Raw genomic sequence first — 25,977 nt, forward strand, 5'->3', positions numbered from 1 at the left:
AGGGTGGTTTATTTGGGGGGGTGTCTCTGCATCACCTACTCCACTGGTTCCCTCTCCCCTTTCCTTCTTTGGTAGCAATTGGAGTGATGCTGCCCCTGCTGTTGCTTCGGCCGTTTTGTTTCTGAGGAGCACACAGAGTGGAGCAAAGTAGGTTGGCTGGAGAGCTCCTAGTGAGCAACTTGCCTTGAGGGCTAGAGGTGAACTGAAGCCATTTGAGCCTCCCCTCCACCTCCAGCCCACTTTTCCTATGCTCTGTCCCTCTTGTTGAAGCTGCCTATATTGAATCAGACCATTGCTCCAGCTAGTTCAGTATTGCCTACACTGATTGGCAGTGGTTCTCCAGGGTTTCAGGCAGGGTTCTCTCCCTGCCCTACCTGGAGATGCCAGGGATTGGACCTGGGACCTTCTGCATGCAAAGCAGGTCCTCTAGCAGGGAGCAATGGCCCTTTCTCAACCTTGGGTGCTTCCTTACTTCCAGAACCTGAAGCAAATGCGCATTCTATGTAGGGTGGTCCTAGTTGTGTCCAGGGTTCTAAAATTGCCTGTTGTGAGGGGGTGAAGATAGGGCAGAGTGGCAGGCTGTCAGCCAACAGAATTACTATGTGGCCAATATGAAACCAATAGGTTTTCTTTCTTATTTCCAAGCCCTGTGTTCTGGTTCCCCCTGAGGATGGCATCAGCATTAGCAAATGGACTATTTTTAAATTTGCAAACGTTTAACTAAAATTATGCAAATGAGAGTTAGTTGGATTGCCCTGTCCTGTCACCACTTTGTAATAATAACCTTCCTTGCCAGCATCTAGAGATCAAGCCAAAATAAGAATATGTGACCTGAGAGAGCATAATCAGGATGGAAAATGAACTTGAGCTCTGTAAAAGGGGAAAGACTTTCCTTGCTTTTCTCTCCTTTGTGTGTGTGTGTTGGGAGGGGTTTCCTGTATTGAAGGAGTCGTAAGATAAGAATTGTAATGGGAGTTTATGGCCTTAAAATGAATGTCTCCTGTTTTTCATTTAGAATCCATGGTGTTTAAAATGTCTGCACTCTGTTATTTATCCTTTTGGCTTTTGCGCACGAGGCTTTATTTGCAGAAGGAAAGAGAGGTAATAAATCAGTCGAGTGAGGAGCCAAGTAAGGAGAAAGCAGAGCCAAATAATTTGCTTAACTCACCAAAGCCAGATGGAGAGGAAAGAGCTGAGCCAGAAAGGAGGAGGGAGCAGGAAGGAGCAAGACGCTCGCCTGGGCTGCCACCTTTGGATTTGGAAATGCAGGCTCTGGGGCAGGATGGATTCCTAGTGGGTGGGGTAGTTGCAGCGGTGAAGCTAATAGCAAAAGTCTTTTCTGTTTACTTCCATGGTTGGGGCTGCCCCTGTGGGCTGCGTGCCAAGCAGAAGTGGGAGGTCCATGCCTAGGATCTGCCATGGATTTTGGTTTACTAATTAGCATCCCCTTGCATCTGACAGGCATGCTCTTTCCTCAGTCTAAAGCTAGTGCTCTGCAGTGTGTTTGAACCTGGATCTTCCAGCCTATGTTTAAATTTCCTCTTGCTACTGGGAGATCCTAGACAATCAACCCCCCCCCTCAAATCTCAGGAATGAATGACTGAATGAATAGCACACCACCTCCTATGCTATTAGCTTTATGGAAGAAAAAACACAAAGGTACCTCTCCTGTACACCGGGATAGCCAATGTGGAGCCCAGCATATGTTGATTGACTGCCCTCATCATCATGCTGGCTGGGACTTATGGGAGTTGTTTTCCAACAACATTTGGAGAGCACCATGTTGGCTACCCCTGCTGTACAGCAATCCCTTAAAATAACACTACAGATCTGGTGGTATCAGTAGCTCAACCCACCTTCGGTTGGGACACAACTTGGTTGTGTGTCCTAATGCACCAGCATGAAGGCCAGTGCTCCTGACTGAATAAATCCAGTTCTTGCATCCTTTCTTTGCATGAATTCCTCTGCATCCCATCCTTTGAATGTATCAGCTCAATTGAAAATGAAATGTGAAATACTCAATTGGACTTCTGATCCTATTGGACCTTGGCACTGTTATTTCCAATCTTGGAAACAAGTTGACACAGCTTTTTCACATAATGATGTTATTGGTTTATGATCAGTTTGCTCTCCTCTATAAACTACTTCTGTTTTAGACTACCACAGCCTAGCCTGGCATCCTTAGCCTTTGTGTACTTAATTTTTCTGCTGCAGTTATGGCCCCTTTAACAAGTGTCCTCACTTGTCCATACATCAATCCAAAGTATGTATGCCAGGTGTCTGGTGTGCCTTTAATCTCAATTTAGTTTCTAACATCAAAGGAATACATAACTATTTTTCATTTTCTACCAAGAAACCTGTCCTAGCACAGATTCAGAGTTCAGGTATTTCTGAGGAATGCTGTCTTTGGTCTTCCTAACTTTCCTCTTAGTCTTGAGTCACAGTGCAGGGCATCTTCCAGCTAAAGTTTCAAAGGATCGCCTCTTGTTCTTCCCCTTTCACTCATTAAGCGAATGTCAAGATCTCGAAGTTGGCTGAGGAAACCAGAGTTTGGACAGACTCCTCTGTGTTCTCTCACAGTCTTTAGGGCATCCACAAGGTTCTTATTTTCACAGATCATCAAGAAGGCAAGTACAAGGGTTGCTGAGCGGCTTATCCCCATGGCACAGTGAACTAATACTTTGCCTGCAAGTGAAAAGAAAAGATCACATCTATGTTATGGTAAATATACATACCAAGATACTTGGGGTCAATATTGAGGCTTTCCAGTAAGAAGATTGCATGAGACCCAGTGGGCAATGCCAGAAATCTTTGCATCATAATGCTGGTGTATGGTCTTTACCTGTAAATGATGATATCTGGATGTTTATTGTATGCCTTTTCTGAACTCTTACTTATAAATGCCAGCATTTTCTGACATTTTCCCTTGGCCTGTTTAAATCTGAAGACTTACCAGTAAATGCCAACAAGCGTTCATCTAGCTGCCTCATGAAAAGTTGATCTCATTGTGTGGATTGTAAAATGCAGAGAAGCTCAACCTTGCTATAGCTTATCCCATCTACTTCTTGTGGCTGCTGCACGTAGTTTATTTCCATCTTTCTTTGGGAAGCTTATACGGGGCTTGCAGGCAGTGTTCCATCCAAGGATTTACCAGGCTATGAGATGCTTAGCTTTAAGAATGACTAATGTGCATTCAGACTGGTCTCATGCCATCCAACTTTTCATGGATGAAAATACTGTTGCATGCCACCCCAACCTCCGAGCAGTGAGAGATATACAGGGGTTCCTGTGCTTACCCAGTGTTTGGTTTCCTTGGAAAGAAGGTCAGCGGAGACTGCGATGTCTTTATGAAATATGGTTTGTTTATTTACACACATTCCAACCTGAGCTTAAGATGGAGGGGTTCAAAGCATCAGCAGTCCAATAGATCTTGCTTTTCCATCAGGCTTACAGGAGGCATCCTAAAGCCATGGTGCAGGGAGCCAGCCTTTCTGCCTGCTTCCAGCTCCCAGCCTTTCCTCAGACTTAACTAAAAACACAAGCCACTCTTTGGCCCCAGGAGGGGGGGGCTCTCCTGAAGAGTTTCAATGATAATAGGATCTCCCTGGCCCATTTGCCAGCTGGTGGGCACTTGATAGACCCATTAGCCCACCTGGCCATTCTATTAGACTAACAAAGGAGACTCATCTGGCCAGCAGAGTAGCCCCCGCAACTTCAGAACCCGCCTCCAGATGCAGGGTTCCAAATCAGAGGCTGGAAGGGGACTCGTAGAAATCACCTATCTCAACCCCCCAACCCGATAACAATACAATACAATACAAATATGGATTTTATTATTATACAGTCACAGACCTAAAAAAGCAAATTAAAACACCAAAATCATGCAATTTCTAACATACACCAAGTTAAAATATATGGTACTTATATAAACAAAGGCGAGAAACAAATTACGGTACAATTAAATTAATAAAATCTTTTTGCAGGTCTTTGCAGTAGAAAAGAGAACTCAGCTGTTTTTGTTGTTGTTTTGTTCTTGTCAGCCAATAAATAGGCCAAATACCGTTTGAAGTCCTTTATGGGTATATATGATGGGAGTAAATACTCTATTTCACACATCTCTGTAAAAGTTACATGCAAACCCCCCCCATGTGTTAATGTTCTGTTGCTCCAGCTATTGCAGAGCTGTTCATTTTATGGAATATCAAAAAATGACCATCCAAATGAAAATAGGTACGGTTCTGAACATGAGGGGGTAGGGCTGAGATGGTATCTGGCAGTCCAGCAACATGGCTTGATTGGACAGCTGGAGATTTCCCCACAACTGGAAACTGAAAACTGGCTGTGTCTGTCATTGCTGAATTGAGAGTTATAGGCTATGCATTATCTGGGCCTGCACATTCAGTCTCAACTCCTACAGCTTTCTGCTGCAGGCTCAGTGTCAGCAATCAGCCAAGTTGGGTCCTGGCCAAGGGCCCCAGGAGTTTAGAAGAGCCCCTTGCCAACCTGACCCATCTGTTCTGCCATTTCCTGCCCTGTCCCTAGATGGCCATTTTGGCAGTGGATTGACAGCGGTGTTGCTCTTGAATGGGAGCCAAGAGGCTGCATTGGAAATTTGGGGGGGGGGACATTGGCAGCACTCTGCTTAGGGGCCCCTGAGGTCTGCAGTCATGCCTTGTTCTAGACATGCACCCACCAACACATGGAGGGCAACAGGTCCAGCGAAGGGAATGCAATGGAGGAGTCAAGGGCAAGCAGGTGTGTTCCCACTCTCCTCCCTATCACATGAAGAACAGAATGCCTGAAGTTGGCTCTTCTGCATGTTAATATCAATATTTTTGATCTGGGTGGCGAACATGGAGCATGCCAGTTGTTGCTGGATTAAAATTCCCATCATCCCTGACTATTAGCCATGCTGGCTGGAGCTGATGGGAGTCAGAGTTCAGTAACCTCTGGAGGACACCATGTTGGTTACCTGTGCTTTAAATGGGAGGGGCTGGATCTGGCTGGTTCCCACACACACACACATACAGGCCAAACCAAAGTTGACAGGTGGTTGGTGCAACCCACCTATCAATCATCTGATGTCACAACAATATCAGGTGACTTTTTGCCTGCGTGGTTTGAAATCAAGGCAAGCAAAGGCACAAACCACAAAGCATTGACAATCAGATGATCAAGTCTTTGTGGAGCTCTTTGCAAGACCCAATAAGCAGCTGATTATTACTCCAATCAAATGGAAATAAATGTGTGTCCAAATGTGTGCTTTATGCACATTTCTCAAGGCTCAAATCTTGATTCAGGAACAGAGATTTTATGCTCATTACTAATCATTACTACTAATAATTTTCAGGGGGAGCGAGAAGGAAATTACTGATTGGCAATAGCTCTGGCATAGCACAATGGGGAGGAGAGCCTGGCTGGGAGTCCAGAGTCTGTCAGTTCAAATCCCCGGTCGTGTCTCCTGGGTGTCAAGGGCCAGCTAAAGATCACCCCCACAGTGAGTGGCTCAACGGTTACGTGCCCTGCCACCTGTGCAGCCGTGGGCAAGCTGCATAGTCCCAAGGAGCCCAGTTGCCCCCCAGCTGGCAGTTGCGGACAAGGAAGGAGCTGGCTTGTGCAGCTGTGGCAAGCTGAGCAGTCCCTAGCCAGCTGGGGAGGACTAGCCTCAGAGGGAGGCAATGGTAAACCCCCTCTGAATGCCGCTTACCATGAAAACCCTATTCATAGGGTAGCCATAAGTCAGGATCAACTTGAAGGCAGTCTACTTCCATTTTTTCCAATAGCTCTGGCTCTTGGATTGGGGTGTTGGCTAGGGAAATATGCATACACTGTCCATTTTCTTTCTAATGAATTGGGGTAACTGGCTTTGGTTTTATCTAATCTGTTTTGCAACGCATCCTCTATTTCCAAAAAGACCCAGCAACAATGATGAGAAATGACATCATAGTGAGAGTCCCCAGTTAGTTGTGTCAACTCAGTGAGAGTTCCCAGTTAGTTGTGTCAAAGGAAGATTAATTCCCTGGAGTCTCTGTGCCATCTCCATCAGTGGCATGAGAAGAAACCTGAGTCCCATCCCAAATACAGCTATATAAGAGGGAATAAACAAACACCTAGGCAGCAATCAATTCTGGTTTTAAACAGGTTTTGCAAACTTGTAGATTTTTTAAGTTGGGCTGTAGCTGAGGTATATTCACAACAAGGCTTCAGTTTGCCAAATTCTGGATTTAGATTTCAAAATGAAATTTAGTGTATTAAATGTAAGTGTACTATTCTACTGTAGTGTGAGATTCAGATACTGAAAATACAAAAAAACCAGACTAGAAACTTTCAGTTCACTTGTGAAGTTTCCATTTCACTTGTGAAGATGGTTGTTATTATGTATTTACTTTGGTTTTAACCCATCACTCCCCCAACAAGCTCAACTACTGTATCTCTAAGAGGAATTTATGCCTTCTAAATACTTACTATGTTGCTTACATTTGTCTGAGATTTGGAACAATGACCTCTCACAACTAAATCAAGAATTAATATCTCAAACAATATAGATTATTCCATTTGCTCCTTATAACAACAATGTGAAGAAGGGGCAAGTCTAGATACAAAATGTGAAAGGTAAGCCACCCTCTATAAGTGCACCTATCTGTGTTTTGTTCAGGCAGATTAAGGATCAAGTTTGGTGGAAGGGCAGTTCTTCTTGTTGCAGCCAAAGCCAGATGTGTGCAGTATTGATTAGATAGCTCTCTGTGATTTTGAAAGGCATTTCCACCCCCCTTTCTCTTGAGCAGTTTCTCAATGTTTAAAAATTCATTATTTTCTTTTGAAAAAATAAAGGAGAAAACACTCAGTTGAAATAAAGGCAATCTGCTTTTAAACAATAAAAGGGCAGATATCCATCAGAAGCATGGGAGGAGAGCCAGATATATATCAGTGGATGAATCCATACAGCAATTTATTGTGGACTCAGTGTTGTTCACACATTTTTCACAGCATCCTCATGACAACATCTTCATCAAAATGCTGCCCATATCCCCCCCCATTTAATCCAGACTGACCATTTCCACAGGGTTTTTTTAAAATCGGATTTTCCATGGAAATTTATATGAGATTATGTGGATGCTGTGAAAAAGTTTGATTCAGTTTGCATTTCAAGCAGAATATATCAATTTCTGAAATAATATGAGAACCAAAACACAGCCATCCTTAGAAATTTGCATTTATTAGAATTTTGTGATGCAGTTCGCCAACAAAGCAACATTTACAAAATTGCATATATCGGGGAAATGTGCATAAAAATGAATGCATGAGTGAAAATAACATGCAAAAATGCATTAGATAACGAGAAGCGGCTTGCAAAAATGTGTTCCTTTGTCAAAACGGCTTAGAAAAGTGTGTTTATTTGGAGAAATTCACACTAAAATGTTGGAGAATTTTCATGAGGATTTTTTTAAAAAATGCAAATTGCTGCAGAAATGGGGAGAACTGAATTTAAGACTGGAAAAATGAGAAACGGAGAGAACTGAAACATCCCTAGCATGAGCAGGACCAAGTTCACATTAAAATGCTGTGTGGAAGTGCCCAGGGTTGCATTATTGTGGACATTCTGAACAGATAGGAAGCCAGGTTCCCCTCGTGGGGGAAAATAGGGGCTGCTGCAACCCCTTGTTTTTGGTACATCTTCCTGCACTAGACCCTCCGTGGTGCAGAGTGGTAAGCGGTGGTAACGCAGCCGAAGCTCTGCTCATGGCCGGAGTTCGATTCCAATGGAAGGAGGAAGTCGAATCTCCAGTAAAAGGGGTCAAGGTCCACTCAGCCTTCCATCCATCCGTGGTCGGTAAAATGAGTACCCGGCATATGCTGGGGGGTAAAGAAAGGCCAGGGAAGGAACCGGCAATCCCACCCCATATATACGGTCTGCCTAGTAAACGTTGCAAGACGTCACCCTAAGAGTCGGAAATGACTTGCACTACAAGTGCGGGGACACCTTTACCTTTACCTTTTTTTCCTGCACTCTAGGTCAGGCTATGAGATAGGGACTTGCCCAAGACCTCCCAGTGATCTCCATGGCTAGGCAGGCAGTGGTGGTTAGTGCTCATTGGGACTGGTAGGGTGAAAGGCAGGGAGCCCAACTGTAGGTGGAGCCAGAGCCAATGACAGGCAGAGATGACTAATTCTAGCTTTATCCCCATTCTCCTCGCCACTGAGTTCTACAAGGGCAACACTCAGACTAAGGAGGAGGAAGCTGACAGCCAGGGCCACTCCCTAGACTGGGTATAAGTAAGGAGAGAGGCAGGTGGGACTGGCTGAGGGCAAACTGAGTTTGGTGGGGCAATGCCCCATTTGCCCTAATGGACCAGCCCACTCCCAGATTTGAACCCATGTCTCCTTAGGCCAGCTTCAGCCCTCTAGCTACTTGCATGATATGGGACTGTCTGCCTGTACTTTGCACATTAAGGTGGCTGCCAGGACAGTTGAGATGACGCAGATGGCCCTGCTTATTCTATTTACCTCTGGGAGAGTTCAGTGCTGCTCTTATATACTTAGCAGCTGGATGGAAATAAAGGCTGAGATCAAACTTTGGGTCATCGTCTGCTTCAATTCCATAATAATCCACCGACAGATCTTTGTAGAATTTCGCTCCGGTGTCAATGTGGAACCTTCCAGCAGCAGCATTTACTATGTGAGTGATGCCCATTCGGCGAAGCTGTTCTATGTCACGGGCGATATATCTGGGAGAAAAAAAACACTTGGCTTATATTTATGATTGAATTATATATATCCTTCCTCACTCTTATTGGCCACACAATGAATCTTCAGCCCAGGCAAGCACCCTTCATTCAGTGCTAGTATGCTGTCTACCAACTAGAGTTTATTAACTAGTAACTAAACCATGCTAGATTTAATATACTTGGTATTTGGGGATCACAACTCCTGCTCCTGCATAGGTTGTAAACAACTAGTGTGTGTGTTGTTCTGCAGAATGTTGAAGGTGGCAAGATAGAGGTATTTCTCCCATGATGTGCACTTATAGCAGCCTGCTATCTGTAGGTCTGGCAGCTTTCTAAGTAGAGCTTTTAGATTTGGAACCTACTAAACTTGTTGGATCAGAGACTCGGTGCACAATGATGCCTCTTATCAGGATTGAACTGCATGTCATATGCAAATATATGTAACAAAATCCTGATGGCCCTTCTTTTTATTTATTTATTGTTTGATTTATATTCTGCCCTTCCTCCCAGCAGAAACCCAGGGCGGCAAACTAAAGTGCTAAAAACACATCAAAACATCATAAAAACAGACCTTAAAATACATTAAAACAAAACAGCTTTAAAAACTTTTAAAAAAAAAAGTTAAAAAAAAACAGCTTTAAAAAAGGGTTAAAAAACTTATTGTGTAAAATAAAAAAACATATTAACAAGCAATTCTAACACAGACGCAAACTAGGAGAGGTCTCAATTTAAATGGCTTGTTGAAAGAGGAAAGCCTTCAAAAGGCGCCGAAAAAATAACAGAATGGGCACCTGCCCAATATTTAAGGGGAGGGAATTCCACAGGGTAGGTGCTGCCACACTAGAGGTCCCTTTCCTATGTTGTGCAGAATGGACCTCCTGATAAGATGGTATCTTACCTGCAGAGCACAGTGATCAACTGGGTATATAAGGGATAAGACGGTCTTTCAGGTATCCTGGTCCCAAGTTGTATAGGGCTTTGTACACCAAAACTTGAACCTTGAACTTGGCCTGGTAGCAAATGGGCCGCCAGTGCAATTTTTTCAGCAGTGGGGTGACATGTTGGTGATACTCTGCCCCAGTGAGCAGTCTCGCCGCTGCATTTTACACCTGCTGCAGCTTCCGGACCAACCTCAAGGGCAGTCTCACATAGAGCGCATTACAGTAATCCAGCCTGGAGGTTACAAGTGCATGAACAACAGTGGTCAGGCTATCCCAGTCCAGAAATGGCCACAGCTGTCTCACCAGCCGAAGCTGGTAAAAGGCCCTCCTAGCCACGGAGGTCGCCTGGGCCTCTAGTGACAAAGATGGATCCAGGAGCACCCCCAGACTATGGACCTGCTCTTTTAGAGGGAGTACGACCCCATCCAAAGCAGGTAACTGACCAATTATCCAAATTCAAGAACCACCAACCCACAGTGCCTCTGTCTTGCTAGGATTTAGACTCAGTTTATTGGCCCTCATTCAGCTCACCACCGAGTCCAGGCAGCGGTCAAGGGCTTGCACGGCCTCTCCCAATTCAGATGTTACACAGAAATAGAGCTGGGTATCGTCAGCATACTGCTGACACCTTGCCCCAAAGCTCCTGATGACTGCTCCCAAGGGCTTCATATAGATGTTAAACAGCATGGGGCACAAGATGGTACCCTACGGCACCCCACAGCACAACTACAAGGGGGCCAAAAGACAGTCACCCAATGCTATTCTCTGAGAGAGACCTTGGAGATACGATCAGAACCACTGTAAAACAGTACCTCCAATACCCATCTCACCAAGTCGGCCCAGAAGGATACCATGGTCAATGGTATCAAAAGCCGCTGAGAGATCAAGTAAGAATAACAGGGTTGCACTCCCCCTGTCCTTCTCCCAATAAAGGTCATCCATCAGGGCGACCAAGGCCGATTCAGTTCCATAACCAGGCCTGAACCCAGACTGGGATGGGTCAAGATAATCTGTTTCATCCAAGAGTATATGCAATTGCTGCACCACAACCCTCTCAATCACCTTCCCTAAGAAGGGGATATTTGCAACCGGTGGGTAGTTGTCACAAACCACTGGATCCAGGGTGGGCTTTTGCAGGAGTGGTCAGATCACCACCTCTTTCAAGGTGGCTGGGACCACTCCCTCCCACAATGATGCATTGACCACACTCTGGATCCACTCGGTCAAACCCCCTTGGCAAGCTTTAATAAGCCAAGAAGGGCAAGGGTCGAGAGGACAAGTTTTAAGAAAAGCAGCTTTGGGACTGGGAAGAGAAATGTTACTGTTCAGTGTTGGGAAATGCTTTCAAAATGCTAGGTGCCATACAGAGCTTGGAAGATTACTTTTAAAAAGTAATAAATTACAGTTACAATTACTTGGCCCAAAAAGTAGTAATTACCGTTACAATTACAATTGCTCTGAAAGTAACTGATTACTTTGCTTTTTCTCAAAAGTAATCACTACAATTACATTTCAGTTACTTTTTAAAAAAACTCCTACAAGGTGCTGGCCTTGGCTGTTGCACATCTAAGAAGCCCAAAACAATATTAAAAATAAACACACACACACAGGGGGTAGTAGAATAAAAAAAATTATCCATAAGATTAACATAATGGCATAACAGAATCTCACATCCCCCCAAGCAATGAAGATACCCCAACTCTTGAAATCAAATTTTACACTTGAAATGCTTTTATAATATGTTTCTGTTATGTCTCAAAAGAACAAGATGCTCAAAGAGCATGTCAGACAAGGAATGTCTTTTTACAGTCATTACGTTGCCACCAGTACTGAACAGGCGTTCTACTGCGGCACTTGAAGGCATGCCTGTGTTGTGCTGCAAAACACACCGCAGCACACGTGGAAAGCCATGGAGTGATGACACTTCCCTGCTGGGAGACCTCAGGTACCCCACCAGTTCCTCCTCAGCAGTGTCCACTGATGACTTCTTGCCCTGGGGCAGAAAGTTAAAGACTGATCACTGTCCTCATTAAGTACACCCATCTTTATTTCAGCTTTCAACAAGGCTTCCATTGTGTATCTAAGAAAGAGAGAGGATATGTTAACACATATATGTTAGGAAACCATCATCTGCTCTTCATTTCCTGATGCTTGTCATGTCCCCTGGTTCAGGGTCCAGCCTGAGCCTGTGGATGATGACATGGAAGGTAGGAAGGTGACCAAGTCACCACACTCATGGGGCAGCACAGCAGACCCTTAAGGATTACCTGCAGCAACCCAAGGTTGTGATGAGGAGCCCCAGGAAGAAAAGGCCCAGCCCCTGCCTACCACCTAAAGCCCTCTGATGCCTCCCTTGAGACATTTCCCTTGGAGTAATCCACCCAAAGGGCTTCCCTAATGTTCTTACTTGTTGGTATGGGTGGCGGCCTGACACGATTCCAGCCAATCTAGTTTGAAGCGAGGGTGTAGGCAGGCTGCCAGAAGAAGCCTCTTGTCCTCCCAGATAGCTGCAAACCACTTTCTTAGGGCTTCGCGCACACCTCTCAGCAGCTGAAAACAGTATGTGTACCTCTCAGGTTTGTTTTCCAGTCCTTCTAACTTGCGGTCCAGATTGCAGAGCGTTGGTAGCAAATACCCCATGAACATGCCGTTCTCCCATTGCAGGATATCTAGGGACTGGGCTAGTGGCTCCATAATCTCTGTGTATTCCTGTACCACTTCAATCTCAGCAGCTGTGATCCTGGACAAGGAGCAGCGGTCCATTATGGCATGCATTTTTAGTGGCACAGTTGACAGGAGCTCATGTAGTTGCTTCAACGCATCAAAGGTGGAATTCCACCTGGTCTTATTCGGGACCTTCAGATACACACCACATTGCGCATGGATATACTCAGCAATCTGTGCTGACTGGTTCTGCTTGGACCACAACTTGCTGCACTTTCCCATCAAGGAACGAAACTTGTTTCTTGAAAGGAGCAAGAAGACTACTTTTGGAGGAGTCAGAAAGCATGGCCTCTATGTCTTGTGTTGCCACAAGGTTGAGGGTGTGGCTAGCACATCTCTGGTGTGGTGGTAAAACAAAATCCTCTCCTGAGTCTGCAGCTTCTTCCTCTGCCTCAGGTCCTGTGTCCAGGATCTCACAGATAGGCACAAACTCCACCTCAGCCTCCTCCTCCTCCTGGTTATCACCATCATCGTCACTGGTGCCTGCAGCTTCCACTGGTTCTTTGGCCATGAAAATTCTGAACGCTTTCACAAAGTTGGAGCCATTGTCTGTAGTAGTGCACATAACTTTGTTGTGGATCCTGTACTGCACTTGTACATCATGCAGTGCTTTTGAAAGGACATCGTATGTATGGCGCCCCTTCAGACGCTTACAAGCCAAGGCCCCGACCTCACGTTTCAGGGTAGTTGGGTTGATCCAGTGGGCAGTTACCCCAAAGTAACTCTTCTTGCTGTTGGTCCAACAATCTGCAGTGGTTGCTATATATGCCACAGCACCCATTCGGTTTGCAAGAGTTTCTCTCATGTGGCATGCTCTCTTCTCAATTCTGTCTCTCAGAGTCTTGGCACATATGATGGTGAGATCTTTGGGGAGTCCAATGCGAACCAGATTAATGAATGATGGTTTGTCCACAGTCTGAAGTGGTAATGTCTCCTCTACAATGAAATCAATGATTCTCCTGTCGAGATTGCTCTGGGTGACAGGCTCCCTGCCAGATCCCTACCTCTCAAGGGTTGTCTGCTGCTGCTTCAGCATTTTGGGAGGAGGGGTGTCATGCATTGGTTCAGGAAGGCCACGTCTCCTTGCCTTTATTGCTTCTTCAATTGCTCTCAGCTTCTCAGGGTGTGCCCTCTGAGGAAGAAGAACAAAGCATGAATCCAAGAAAAAAGGGAAGAGGAACTTCACAATTTAAACATCAATAGACAATGGACACTCTTTGAGGACCAGCATGACAAAGGCTTACCTCAAAATGTTTCTTCACATTGGATGAGGAGGAAACAGCTGATCTCAGATTTTTGATCCTTGGAAGGCAGTAATTGCATCGTACAACAACATTTTCCCCACTCTGGCTCACAAATGTACAAGCTTTCTCAAAGCCAAACCATGGTACTTGCTGTTCTGCAGATGTGGCTGTGGGTAACTGGCACTGCTTCATGCCCTCCTCCTCCTCATGCACAGGGCCTCCTTTCTGAACCTCACTTTCTAGTTTTGCCTCCTCAGGATCAACAAGCTGTGACTCAAGTGGCCGCACTAACTGACTGCTGCTCTCAGCAGCAAAACCTGCAACAGGCGTCTCTGTAATAAACAAGAGATAATGCTCCTATATGGGTGAACTTCAGCTGTGATGTGCCCCCATCTCTTCCCCATGCTGCAAGATCCCCCAGTCAGAGTGGAAGTAAGCAGGTCGATAGCACAATTAAAAGAGATCCTATTTGCATCATTTTTGCTCACTGAATAACCCTGCCTGGGCCAGTCTAACCTACTATCTCACAGGGTTGTTGTGAGAACAAAATGAGACTAGGGTTCAAATCCCCACATAGCCATGAAGCTCACTGGGTGACCTTGGGCCAGTAACTGCCTCTCAGCCTCATGAAAACCCTATTCATAGGGTCACCATAAATTGGAATCAACTTGAAGGCGGTACATATATTTTTTATTTTGAATATGATGATTATGATAATAAATATGCAGCATTTCAAATTAATTCTGTATGAGAAGCATTCCATGCCAAGCTTGGAAAACCAAGGATGAGGTATAAAATGTAGACAAAAATACTTTTGACAAAATGCCGTTTATCTTTTATATCTATATCTATAATTAGCAATACAGCTGAATGATGTATGTAAAGTATTTTTTCTTTCCCTTTTCTTTTTTTATTAATATTTTAGTACTACTGCTAAAGTTCTGATGAAAGAATAAAGCATTCATTAGCCAAATTCAAATGATTAGAACACATCACATAAATTCCACTGAAGTTGGAGTTTTTGCCATAGAAAATGAAAAAAACATATAACCTATGATAGCCCAATAGACAATCAGAACTAATATAAAACCCTATTGCTTCTCATTTGCAAATCTTGCAAGATCTAAGGTAACTCTAGATCATGTGAGTTCAGGTGATGCATGTTATGTACATTTGTATAGATATTAGCAGAGATTGTCAACAGTCTATCTCTCTCTGGGACTGGGAATATCTCTCTTTCTCACAGAACATGAGTTTGAGAGCTGGGGGACTGAGAGGAGGAGCTGCAAGGACCCTACTTCTCACCTCATCTCTGCCAAGAACAAAAAAAATCAGCCTTAAGCCATTTATTATACGCCTAATGATTTATTATTATTATTATTATTATTATTATTATTATTATTATTACTGAGACAGTTTTTGTCCCACATACAATTCAGTCTTGTGATTAAACAGGACAAAAATACAAATAAAAAGAAACATGGAGTTCAAATAAATATACAATAAAAAGCTAGTCGGCATTTAAAAGGCAGGAGTGCTCTGTCTGGATAAATACAGCACACAGGTATGTATGCATGGGAACAAGGGGGAGAGTTCAAAAAAGGGGGGAAGGAAGAGAAGTCCAGAGCTTGGAAAAGTTACTTTTTTGAACTACAGCTCCCATCAGCCTAATCCAGTGCATGTTGCCTAGGGCTGATGGGAGTTGTAGTTCAAAAAAGTAACTTTTCCAAGCTCTGAGTAGGCTGAAGTTTCGGAAGTGCCTTGTGATTGATGGAGGGGGCGGCAGAGGCAAGGAGAGGCAGTGGGGGGGCAGAACGGTGCCGCGGGGGGTGGGGGGGCAGAACGGTGCCGCGGGGAGGCACACACACACACACAAATCATCGTCACTCACCTCCACAGCTCTTCGCCATTCTGCTGCTGCCTTTTCTCCTCCGTTGTCTTTGCCCTGCCTTTTTCCTCCAGCGTCCATTTTGTCCTCTCAGACGCTAGCAGGCCCTGCCTATTCACCTCTTCCCTCGTGCATCCTAACACAGATCATGAGGGAAGAGAGAGTCTGCGCAGAGGTCCAATCAGTGTGAGGCACATGTCTTGTGTTAACCAATCACAGCCAGGAGCTGTCTTCCCCTTGTTCCTGCCCCCAAGTAACGTGCAACCTAACGTGGAAACGTTAAAGTTGCAGCTGAAAAGTAGGGAAATTACTAGTTGTTCCATTACTTGCCAAATGTAATGGAATTACCCACTCATTATTTAAAATTGTAATGAATTACAAGTAACTCGTTAAAAATAACGAGTTATTTCCAAGCTCTGGTACCATAGCTCCATTTTTAATTGTGTAGTAGTAGTAGTAAACTGAGGAATAGGCATCAGCCCTTTAAGCAACCACTCAGCATGGTGCACAGTTGTCTGGGACACTGATCTGGTATTTTATTTAATTATTGGAATGTTTTAAGTCCATTCATTTAAATGGGTCTACTCTGAATATAACTAATACTGGACATCACCCATTCAGTTAATCAAATAATCCAATAAAGGCAGCAATAGCTGTCACTCTCTCTAAAAGTCCTGACTGCCAAGAGGATTGGAGCCGAAATGGGGGCATATTGGCATGTTCAGCGGAACACAGAAGTTTGTGGGAGTACTTTCAAAAAACAACAGCACAAAATCTAATGCAGCCACAACCACCTACTCCTAGAAAATAGCACAGTGAGGACTGAGAATGCTCACTAGCCATGGAATGGAGTGTGTCTGTTGGAAAAGAAAATCAGAAAATAGAGATGGGAAGGAATGGAATAGAAAAGGGCATGGCTGACTAGAACCCTGAATAGGAGCACTTCAGTTAAAAAGCAGTGATAACACTGAAAGGTTTCGTTGCAGTTCTGTCTTGTAAGATGTATAATCCAGAGCCTCTTAATTAAAGACCAAATGCTTGCCTACAAGAGAGTGGTTTTAACTGCCTGCATCAATTCAATGAGGCAATAGCAGGAGGTTCCACAAGTGCTAGGCCACCACCAAGGGCAATTTACTAATAGCTGAAGACAATTGTACCTCTGATGTCAATTTCTGAAGAAGGTTTGAATACTAGACCTCAACCAATGTGGGAAGTAAATATGTGGGATCAGATGTTTCTTAACAAATGCCATGTCACAGAATGCTGTGGTTGCTTCATCATAATTCCTTTCATCCATATGTAGGAGGGGGAGAGGGAGCATCAGAGGCTGCATTTAGTGATCTAGTACAGTTACAATTGCTTGCTTATCTTCCACCCCACCCTAGTTAGTCAGGCCCATGTGGTATATATATTACTGTGTCTTCTGTGTGGGTTTGAAGTGGATGAATGGGTGTTATATGAGTGTATGTTGTGAGTGAATGTGTATTTTTATGTATATGAGTTTTTTGTATTTATAGTTTATCATGTGCCTCGGGAAGAGATTTTATCATCAAGAGGGGAGACCTGAGGGGGCCCCAATTGCCGTAGTGACGGGTAGAGGGAGGTATGGTGATATGAGAGGGACGTGCCAGGTAAGGAGAATGCGGCTCAGACATGTAGTGGCTGTGCCGCGTTCTGGTCCTTCTCATACCTGCAGGGTTGTTGGTTGTCCTATCAGCCAACTCTCAGATCTCCAGTTGCTGCTTTTTAATGCCAGATCGGTACATAATAAAACCTCCCTCGTCCATGATTTGATTGTGGACGAGGTGGCCGATCTGGCATGTATAACCGAGACCTGGGTGGGCAAACAGGGAGGAGTTAGTCTGTCCCAGCTCTGCCCACCGGGGTATCTGGTTCAGCATCATGGTAGATCTGAGGGTCGGGGAGGTGGGGTTGCTGTGGTCTATAAGAGTTCCATCTCACTCACCAAGCACCATGTCCATGCAATCACTGGTCTGGAGTGTTTGCACCTTGTGCTGGGCCAGAGGGACAGACTGGGAATCCTTTTGGTGTACCGCCCACCTTGCTGCCCAATGGCTTCCCTAACTGAGCTGACGGAAGTGGTCTCGGAGATACTGTTGAGATCCCCCAGACTATTAGTACTGGGAGATCTCAACATTCATGCTGAGGCTACTTTGTCTGGGGCAGCTCAGGACTTCATGGCCGCCATGACAACCATGGGGCTGTCTCAATATGTTAGTGGCCCAACACATACATCGGGGCATACTCTTGACCTGGTCTTTGCTACTGGACATGGGGATAGTGATCTGGATGTGGGGAGTTTTACATCTCTCCCGTTGTCATGGACAGATCATTGCTTGCTGAAGTTTAGACTTTCAGTAGCCTTTTCCCTCTGCAAGGGTGGGGGACCTATTAAATTGGTCCGCCCCCGGAGACTAATGAATTCTGAAGGTTTTCAAAAGGCTCTGGGGGTTTTTCCGGCTGATAAGACTGGTGCTCCTGTCGAAGCCCTGGTCGATCTGTGGAATACAGAGATGACCCGGGCTGTTGACACGATCGCTCCTGCGCGCCCTCTCCTATGTAGAGCTCATACAGCTCCTTGGTATACTCCAGAGCTGAGAGCGATGAAACAAGACAGGAGGCGGCTTGAGCAGAGATGGAGACGAACTCCCAACGAATGCAATTATGAGCTGGTTTGTGCTTCTACTAAGCTCTATGTAGGAGCGGTGAGGGCGGCAAAAAAACAACATTTCGCCGCCACTATTCAGTCATCTCTCTCACGCCCACGGGAGCTTTTTAAAGTGGTTCATGGCCTACTTCTTCCAGGCCTACAAGATACGGCAGATACATTGGTAGCTCGATGTAATAAATTTGCTGAACACTTCCAGCATAAGATCTCATGCATTCGCCGGGACTTAGACTCCTATTTAATAGCAGTTAATCCTACTGAGGTGTCCGGAGCACAGTCTTGTCATGTTTTGTTGGATGAGTTTCAGTTGGTTCAGTTCGAGGACGTGGACAAGGTGCTTGGACAGGTTCGTGCGACCACTTCGGTACTGGATCCTTGCCCCTCTTGGCTAATTAAAACTAGCAAGGAAGGAACAGTTGGCTGGGCCAAGGAAGTGATTAATGCCTCTTTACGAGAGGGAGTGGTCCCTGGCTGTCTGAAAGAGGCAGCAGTGAGACCACTCCTGAAAAAAACTTCCTTGGACCCAGAGGATGTCAGCAGCTACAGACCAGTAGCCAATGTTCCATTCCTGGGCAAGATCCTGGAACGTGTGGTTGCTGACCAGCTCCAGGCGCTATTGGATGAAACCGATTATCTAGATCCATTTCAATCGGGGTTCAGGCCTGGTTTTGGCACTGAGACTGCCTTGGTCGCCCTGTTTGATGACCTATGTCGGGAGAGAGACAGAGGGAGTGTAACTCTGTTGATTCTCCTTGACCTCTCAGCGGCTTTTGATACCATTGACCATGGTATCCTTCTGGAGAGGCTTGCGGAATTGGGAGTTGGAGGCACTGCTTGGCAGTGGTTCCGCTCCTACTTGGCGGGTCGTCTCCAGAAGATAGTGCTTGGGGAACATTGCTTGACACCGTGGGTTCTCCAATGTGGGGTCCCGCAGGGTTCGGTTCTGTCTCCCATGCTTTTTAACATTTATATGAAGCCGCTGGGGGCGGTCATCAGGAGTTTTGGAGTGCGTTGTCATCAGTATGCTGATGACACGCAGCTCTACTTCTCCTTTACATCTTCTTCAGGTGAGGCAGTCGACCTGCTGAACCGTTGCCTGGCTGCGACAATGGACTGGATGAGAACTAACAAACTGAGACTCAATCCTGACAAGACTGAGATGCTGTTGGTGGATGGTTTCTCTGATCGGATGGTGGATATATACCCTGTCCTGGATGGGATTACACTCCCCCTAAAGGAACAGGTGCGTAGTCTGGGAGTCATCTTAGACTCTTCCCTCACACTTGAGGCTCATGTAGCCTCGGTGGCCCGGAATGCGTTCTACCAACTTCGGTTGGTAGCCCAGCTATGTCCCTATCTGAGTAAGGAGGACCTCTCATCAGTGGTACATGCTATGGTAACCTCGCGTCTGGACTACTGCAATGCGCTTTACATAGGGCTACCTTTGAAGATGATTCGGAAGCTACAGCTAGTGCAAAATGCGGCAGCCAGACTGCTAACAAGAACTAAGCGGTCTGAGCATATAACACCTGTGCTAGCCCGTTTGCACTGGCTTCCAATATGCTTCCGGGCCAGATTCAAAGTGTTGGTACTTACCTATAAAGCCTTATACGGCGCGGGACCACGATATCTGTCGGAACGCCTCTCCCGATATGAACCGGCCCGTACAGTACGGTCTACTACGAAGGCCCTCCTCCGGGTTCCGACTCATAGGGAAGCCCGGAGAGTGGTGACAAGATCTAGGGCCTTCTCAGTGGTGGCCCCCGAACTATGGAATGGTCTCCCTGAGGAGGTGCGCCTGGCGCCGACACTATCATCTTTTCGGCGCCAGGTTAAAACCTTTCTCTTCTCTGAGGCATTTTAATTCCTGTTAATTCTAAATTATTATATTTTGATTTTAGACTGTACAGTTTTGTGTACAGTTTTGTGTTATTTTTATTGTATTTTTAATGTTCACCGCCCAGAGAGCTGTTGCTAGTCAGGCGGTATATAAGCTTAATTAAATAAATAATAAATAAATAAGAAAAGAGAGCAGCAAGGGCCTTGAAGTTAGCACCAGGACAGGAGATTGAGCAGGCACACATGTCACCTGGATGCAATCATCCCCACTATGGTGAGATGTACTTCTTTTTAAATTATAGCTGTTATTTTGAAATTTGCATCTACACATATAAATTAGCAGGTGCAATTTTTATGCAGATACTCCTTCTTCTTCTTCTTCATCTTCTTCTTCTGGCAATGTTTAAGTAGCCATACTAGCCATTCTCAGTCACAGCTCATCTCCTCTACTTCTAGGTACCTGCAGTCTCTTTAGCAATTGGGAACTGATCACCAGCCCTTAAAACTGGTCATCTATCTACACCATAACATGTTCTCAACCTGATTTTCTTTTTCCAGTGTCCCCATGATTAGGGGTTAGGACCGGATCTATATAGGCTGTCCTGAGGATGTGTGAGTAGGCCTGCTTGTTTGTTGTCCTTAAATAGCAACATTGTTCCTGGTTGAAATGTACAAGTAGCACTTGGATGTATATTGTCTATCCATACATAAAAAGGATGGGAATCAGATATAGAGTCTTTTATACCCTAGTCAGTACGTTACCTGGGAACAGGGTTGATCAGTGAGCCAGGTAACATTCTGACCTTGTCTTCTGCCAGTAGTGGATGGCATAGTGGGACTGTGCTGCTTACCTCCCTCTGGCAGCGTTACTGAAGCACACTGGGAGGAGAAGAGGCAAGGCCAGTGCTGTGCAAAGCACCAATGGACAGAATGCAGTGCTATTGTTGGCATCTTTGCACCATGGCAACCTCTCTGACATCTCAGCCCTCCCCCTCTCTGTCCCGGTATGCAGTAGCAATTCAGTTGGAAGGAGGTCAGGTAGATGGCGCAGCTCCACTGCACGGTATGCTACTGTCTTCTTATAGTATGTGAACTTTCAAAGGCAAAGCTTTGGAATATGGAGTGCAAGAGATATGAGGGAGTAATAAATCACTTCTACATACCGCTTAGCAGTAGGCATGTAGCAACAATGACGTATATACACTTCTGTTTGTACATTATACATTTTACATTAATCAGACTGTTAACCAATTAAAGAATTTGTAATTGGTAAATCATCTGCCTTCAACTGATTAAATTTTAGTAAATTTGTTTATTACCAAAGCTTAGTAACTTTATATTGAAAGAAATGTAAGATGACTTACAGATTAATAAATAAAAGCTAACACTGATTGTTAGAAGGAAAGCCATCTTTGATATTGTCTTTTAAAACCCTTTTTACAGTGACTCATTAGAAACAAAACAAAACAAAATAAAATGGGTCTTTATAGCTCAGCCCCATTTATTAAAATTTGGTCCAACCAAAGAGTCAACTAAAATTCTATTTTTCAAACCTACCAGTTATTAATACCTGGCTATAGCAAATACCAGCAGTAGCTGTGATACAACTCCAGCTTCTAGGCTGAGGATCAGTTAGGGCCTGTGATGTCTGCATATAAATTCTGTGGAAACAAGGACAGTATAGCAGAATAAGTCTTCTGCTTGCATTTCTTTCCTGCCTTCTTTGGCAGTTGTTATAATATGGACAGAATGTTCACTGCAAGCTGTATAAGATTTACTTACAAATCTCCAATGTAGAGGTTAGGCCAGACTTCATTGACATTGCCACGACAGGGTATGGGTGTCCATAGCATGCGCTGGAGTTCCCCCAGTTCTGGTGTTTCATAGTTCCTCTGGCTACTGGAAGTGAGGCTCGAAGTTCTTCGTATATTGGGGCGCCGCAAGTCATCTCCATTTAGTGAATCCCAAGACATTCTGAAAGACAATGAAGATAATGTTTCCTCCTTTGGCCTTAAGGTGGCCAGTGTGATGTAATGGCCTGAGTGCTAGACAAGGAAGACCCTGGTTCAAATCCTTACTTAACCTTGAATCTCATTCCTTCTCAGCCCAACCTAACCTTGCAAATTTGTTGTGTAGTTAAAAGAGGAGAACCATGCCCACTATCCTGAGTAAAATAAATTATGGTATATTATTTGGTATATTCTGTTTGTTATTGTTATTCCCACTTTTGAACTAGTGACTCAAAGCAGTTTACTTGAAATTTAAAATTATAACATAAAAACTAGAGTTAGGACAGAATTTGGGGGGGAGCTCTAGAATTCAGGCCATATTTGGGGATTCTGACTAGGCAGAATCTTATTTCTGTCATCTAGTGCAATGGAGGCAGTTGAAGTTCTGTCCCCGCTGTTTGGAGGTCTTTGAGAAATAGCTTAGAGTAAACAAGCTGAAACTTAATCTGGGTAAGATGGAAGTAGATTCTGATGATACTGGTGAAAGGGTTCAGCCTTTGGAAAGGGCTGTACTCCCCTGAGGCAACAGGTTTGCAGTTTGGGGGTGCTTCAGATTCCATCTCTGTTTATAGAAGTGGCCAGGAGTGCCTTCTACCAATTCCATCTGGTTTACCAATTGAGCTCTTTCCTGAAGAAGCCAACACTGGCACTCATGGTGCAGTCACCATCACCTACAAGTTCGATTACTGTAATGTGCTCTTTGTGGGCTTGCTCTATAGATAGTCCAGAAACTTCAATTCGTCAAGAATATGGCAGCCAGATTGCTTTCTAAAATCAACAAAACAAATCATGTTATGCCAGCTCAGCTCTGTGCCAGCTTCATTGATTACCAGCATTTCAAGGTTTATTGTTTCTTTAAATGTTTAAAGACATGGCCAAGGTAAATAACATCACTCAAAATGAAAAAAAACAAACAGTAAAAATCAGTAATAAATATAAAAAGAATTACAGATAAAACACAGATATATGAATTGTTTAAAAAATCTTTAAGAATCCATCCAGACCTAGAGACTGACAGTTTTAATTTATCTCAGCTTCTAATTTTCCAGACGCTGAGTTCAATTCTTCTCATTTCCACATCAGTTGGTAATTTTTTAAAAAGACTGCATGAAAATTTGTACACATTTTCATATACATTTCATATAAATGTCACTTAATCTACACTTTTTGTGTAAGTTTTGCCTAATATACACATATCTGCAAGCAATTTCCCCTAACATAATTTTAACTAATATAAGCATTTTTATGCACACTTCCCCCAAAATATGCTTTTTTGGACACTTTTTTCTTTGGAGAACTGCAAAATTCAGAGAAGTGCAAATTTCAAAGAATACCTGCATTTCAGTTACGTATTAGTTCAAGAAGTGTGAGTTCTGTAATTTGAACCATTTTATGTAAACCAGTTAGAGGTGATGATGATTAAACAGATGATAAATCTTGTTTGAGTGATTGATAAGTAGGTGCCGGAGGATTGGAGACGGGCAAACGTCATCCTGCTCTTTAAAATGGGTAAAAAAGAAGATCTGGGGAATTACAGGCCGGTCAGTCTGACTTGAATACCGGGAAAGATATTAGAACGGATAATAAAAGAGTCCATTGGCAACTATCTAGATGATGATGCTGTGATTAGAAGGAGCCAGCATGGGTTTGTCAAGAAAAAATCCTGTTAAACTAATCTCATCTCTTTTTTTGATCGGGTCACTAGCCTAGTAGATGGTGGAAATGCTGTAGATGTCATCTATCTAGATTTCAGCAAGGCGTTTGACAAAGTCCCCCACGACCTTTTGATTAGCAAACTCGTCAAATGCGGACTACATGGAAATACTGTCAGGTGGATTCACAACTGGTTGGAAAACCATACTCAAAGAGTGGTCGTCGGTGGCTCTGCTTCGGACTGGAAGGAGGTCTCGAGTGGAGTGCCACAGGGTTCTGTCCTGGGGCCGATACTCTTCAACATTTTTATCAATGACTTAGATGATGGGGTGGAGGGAAGCCTTATGAAGTTTGCGGATGATACGAAACTGGGAGGGATAGCTAACACAATGGAAGACAGGAATAAAATCCAAAGGGACCTGGATAGACTAGAAAATTGGGCTGAAATTAATAAAATGACATTCAATAAAGACAAATGCAGGATTCTGCATTTAGGCCACAAAAACAAAATGCACGGGTACAGGATGGGAAATACCCGGCTTAGCAGTAGTGCATGTGAGAAGGACCTTGGAATTGTAGTGGATCGCAAGTTGAACATGACCCAGCAGTGTGATGCTGCGGCAAAAAAGGCAAACGCGGTTTTGGGCTGCATAAAAACAGAGCTATGGTTTCCAGGTCGAGGGAAGTAATAGTCCCACTATATTCTGCATTAGTCAGGCCTCATCTGGAATACTGCGTTCAGTTCTGGGTGTCTCATTTTAAGAAAGATATAGACAAGTTAGAGCGGGTTCAGAAGAGGGCAACAAGGATGATAGCCGGTATGGAGAACAAGTCTTATGAGGAAAGGTTGAAGGAACTTGGCATGTTCAGTCTGGTGAAGAGAAGGCTGAGGGGTGATATGATTGCACTCTTTAAGTACCTGAAGGGCTGTCACATAGAGGAGGGTACAGATTTGTTCTCTGCTGCCCCAGAGGGTAGGACTAGGTCTAATGGTTTTAAGTTGCATGAGCGTAGATTCAGATTGGACATTAGAAGGAACTTCTTGACAGTAAGGGCGGTTCGGCAATGGAACCGACTGCCTAGGGAGGTGGTGGGATCCCCTTATCTTCTCTTTCCTTATACTTTTTTCTTTTACTGTTATGACATTAGTTTTCTTTGTTGTTAGCTACCTTGTATCTGTATTGCAGAAAAAGGCAAGGCAGGAATGATAAAATAATTCCCTGCTTCTGAAGGCAGTACATTTACATTTTAGATGTTAGGGTGAAGTTTAAGCTAGGACCCTTTGTCCTAGTATTTAGTTTTCTATACAGAGGGAATTGTTTGGTGTGGAGGAATATCCAACTGTGCCCCACCTGCAATCTGAATTGGTAGATCCCAGACTCAGTTTACTGCCTCAGTAAGTAGAGTCACAGGCCTTTAGTAGGAAACAGCCCTTAGGAAGAATTTTTTTCCCAGGCTAACAATGTACATTTCAGGGAAAGCTTTCTATTTCTAGTACGGCTTCTTTCCACAAATTGCACATCTTGCGGCCATTATTGGGGGTGGTGATTGACTGCTTAACCCAATTGTCTCTCTACAACCGTAATTTATTGCTTGTTGGGACTGCTGTGGGGATATAAGCAGAATGAGTCAGCTCTCAGCGATGACTGAAGTAGGACTAGCTGGCTTTGAAAGCTGAGCCACTGGTGGTTTCTTGGGATGTAGAAGTATTCAAGCAGCCAACTGTTTGTAAGAAAATCTCTCCAGCAGCTGGAATCCAAATAACATCTCCCAATTTAGGAGAGGGCTCTTCGAACAACAGTTTTCATTCCATTTACATGATCACTATAAGGCAACCAGATGCAATGTGGTGTAGAGCCAGAATTAATTTGGGTCCCCTAGTCTTTGTTGGCCATATGGGTAGAAATACTGCGAAATATTCCCCATAGAGCATGCCTAATTTTACAAACATCGTTTTATAAGAGCTTAACTATGAGGTTTTCCTCCAAAGAATCTCAGGCACTGTAATTTGGTGAGGGTGCTGAACGGTCTCTGTGCAAAGGTCTGTCACTCCGACTCAAGGAACCATTTCTCAAGTTGGCCTTGTGAGACCATCTTGTTTAAGTCTGTAATGCAAATAGGCCATTCGGGGAGCTCATTGGCAAACAAAATTAAAATACCACACCAGGAAACCCGTCTATTGAATTTCCTACAGTGAACTAAATTACTTGAGTTCCTGCATCACTGCATTTATGAATTTGGCTATCTGCTGCTTTCCAAGCTCA

The 25,977-nt window shown here is 44.2% G+C and overlaps 2 protein-coding genes across 3 annotated transcripts in view; both read right to left on the reverse strand.

Annotated features, from left to right (window-relative positions):
* Positions 1 to 2,266: 2,266 nt before the first annotated feature.
* Positions 2,267 to 25,977, reverse strand: part of LOC133388707 (dual specificity protein phosphatase 13B-like) — a 51,305-nt gene continuing 27,594 nt past the window's right edge. For both annotated transcript variants that reach the window (XM_061634861.1, XM_061634860.1), the window contains exons 2-4: positions 21,834 to 22,025; positions 8,506 to 8,726; positions 2,267 to 2,685 (exon numbers count right to left, since the gene is read on the reverse strand). In XM_061634861.1, coding sequence (XP_061490845.1) covers positions 2,462 to 2,685; positions 8,506 to 8,726; positions 21,834 to 22,024 — 636 coding nt within the window. In that variant the 5' untranslated portion in view covers position 22,025 and the 3' untranslated portion in view covers positions 2,267 to 2,461. The remainder of the gene's footprint in view (positions 2,686 to 8,505; positions 8,727 to 21,833; positions 22,026 to 25,977) is intronic.
* Positions 11,292 to 13,506, reverse strand: LOC133388318 (uncharacterized). Its single transcript, XM_061634304.1, has 2 exons — positions 12,075 to 13,506; positions 11,292 to 11,747 (listed from the first exon to the last, which is right to left on the reverse strand). Exons 1-2 carry the CDS (start codon positions 12,611 to 12,613, stop codon positions 11,609 to 11,611), a joined length of 678 nt encoding a protein of 225 aa, XP_061490288.1. The 5' UTR covers positions 12,614 to 13,506; the 3' UTR covers positions 11,292 to 11,608.

The sequence above is a fragment of the Rhineura floridana genome, chromosome 7, assembly GCF_030035675.1.
Source record: "Rhineura floridana isolate rRhiFlo1 chromosome 7, rRhiFlo1.hap2, whole genome shotgun sequence".
Classification (NCBI taxonomy): Eukaryota; Metazoa; Chordata; class Lepidosauria; order Squamata; family Rhineuridae; genus Rhineura; species Rhineura floridana.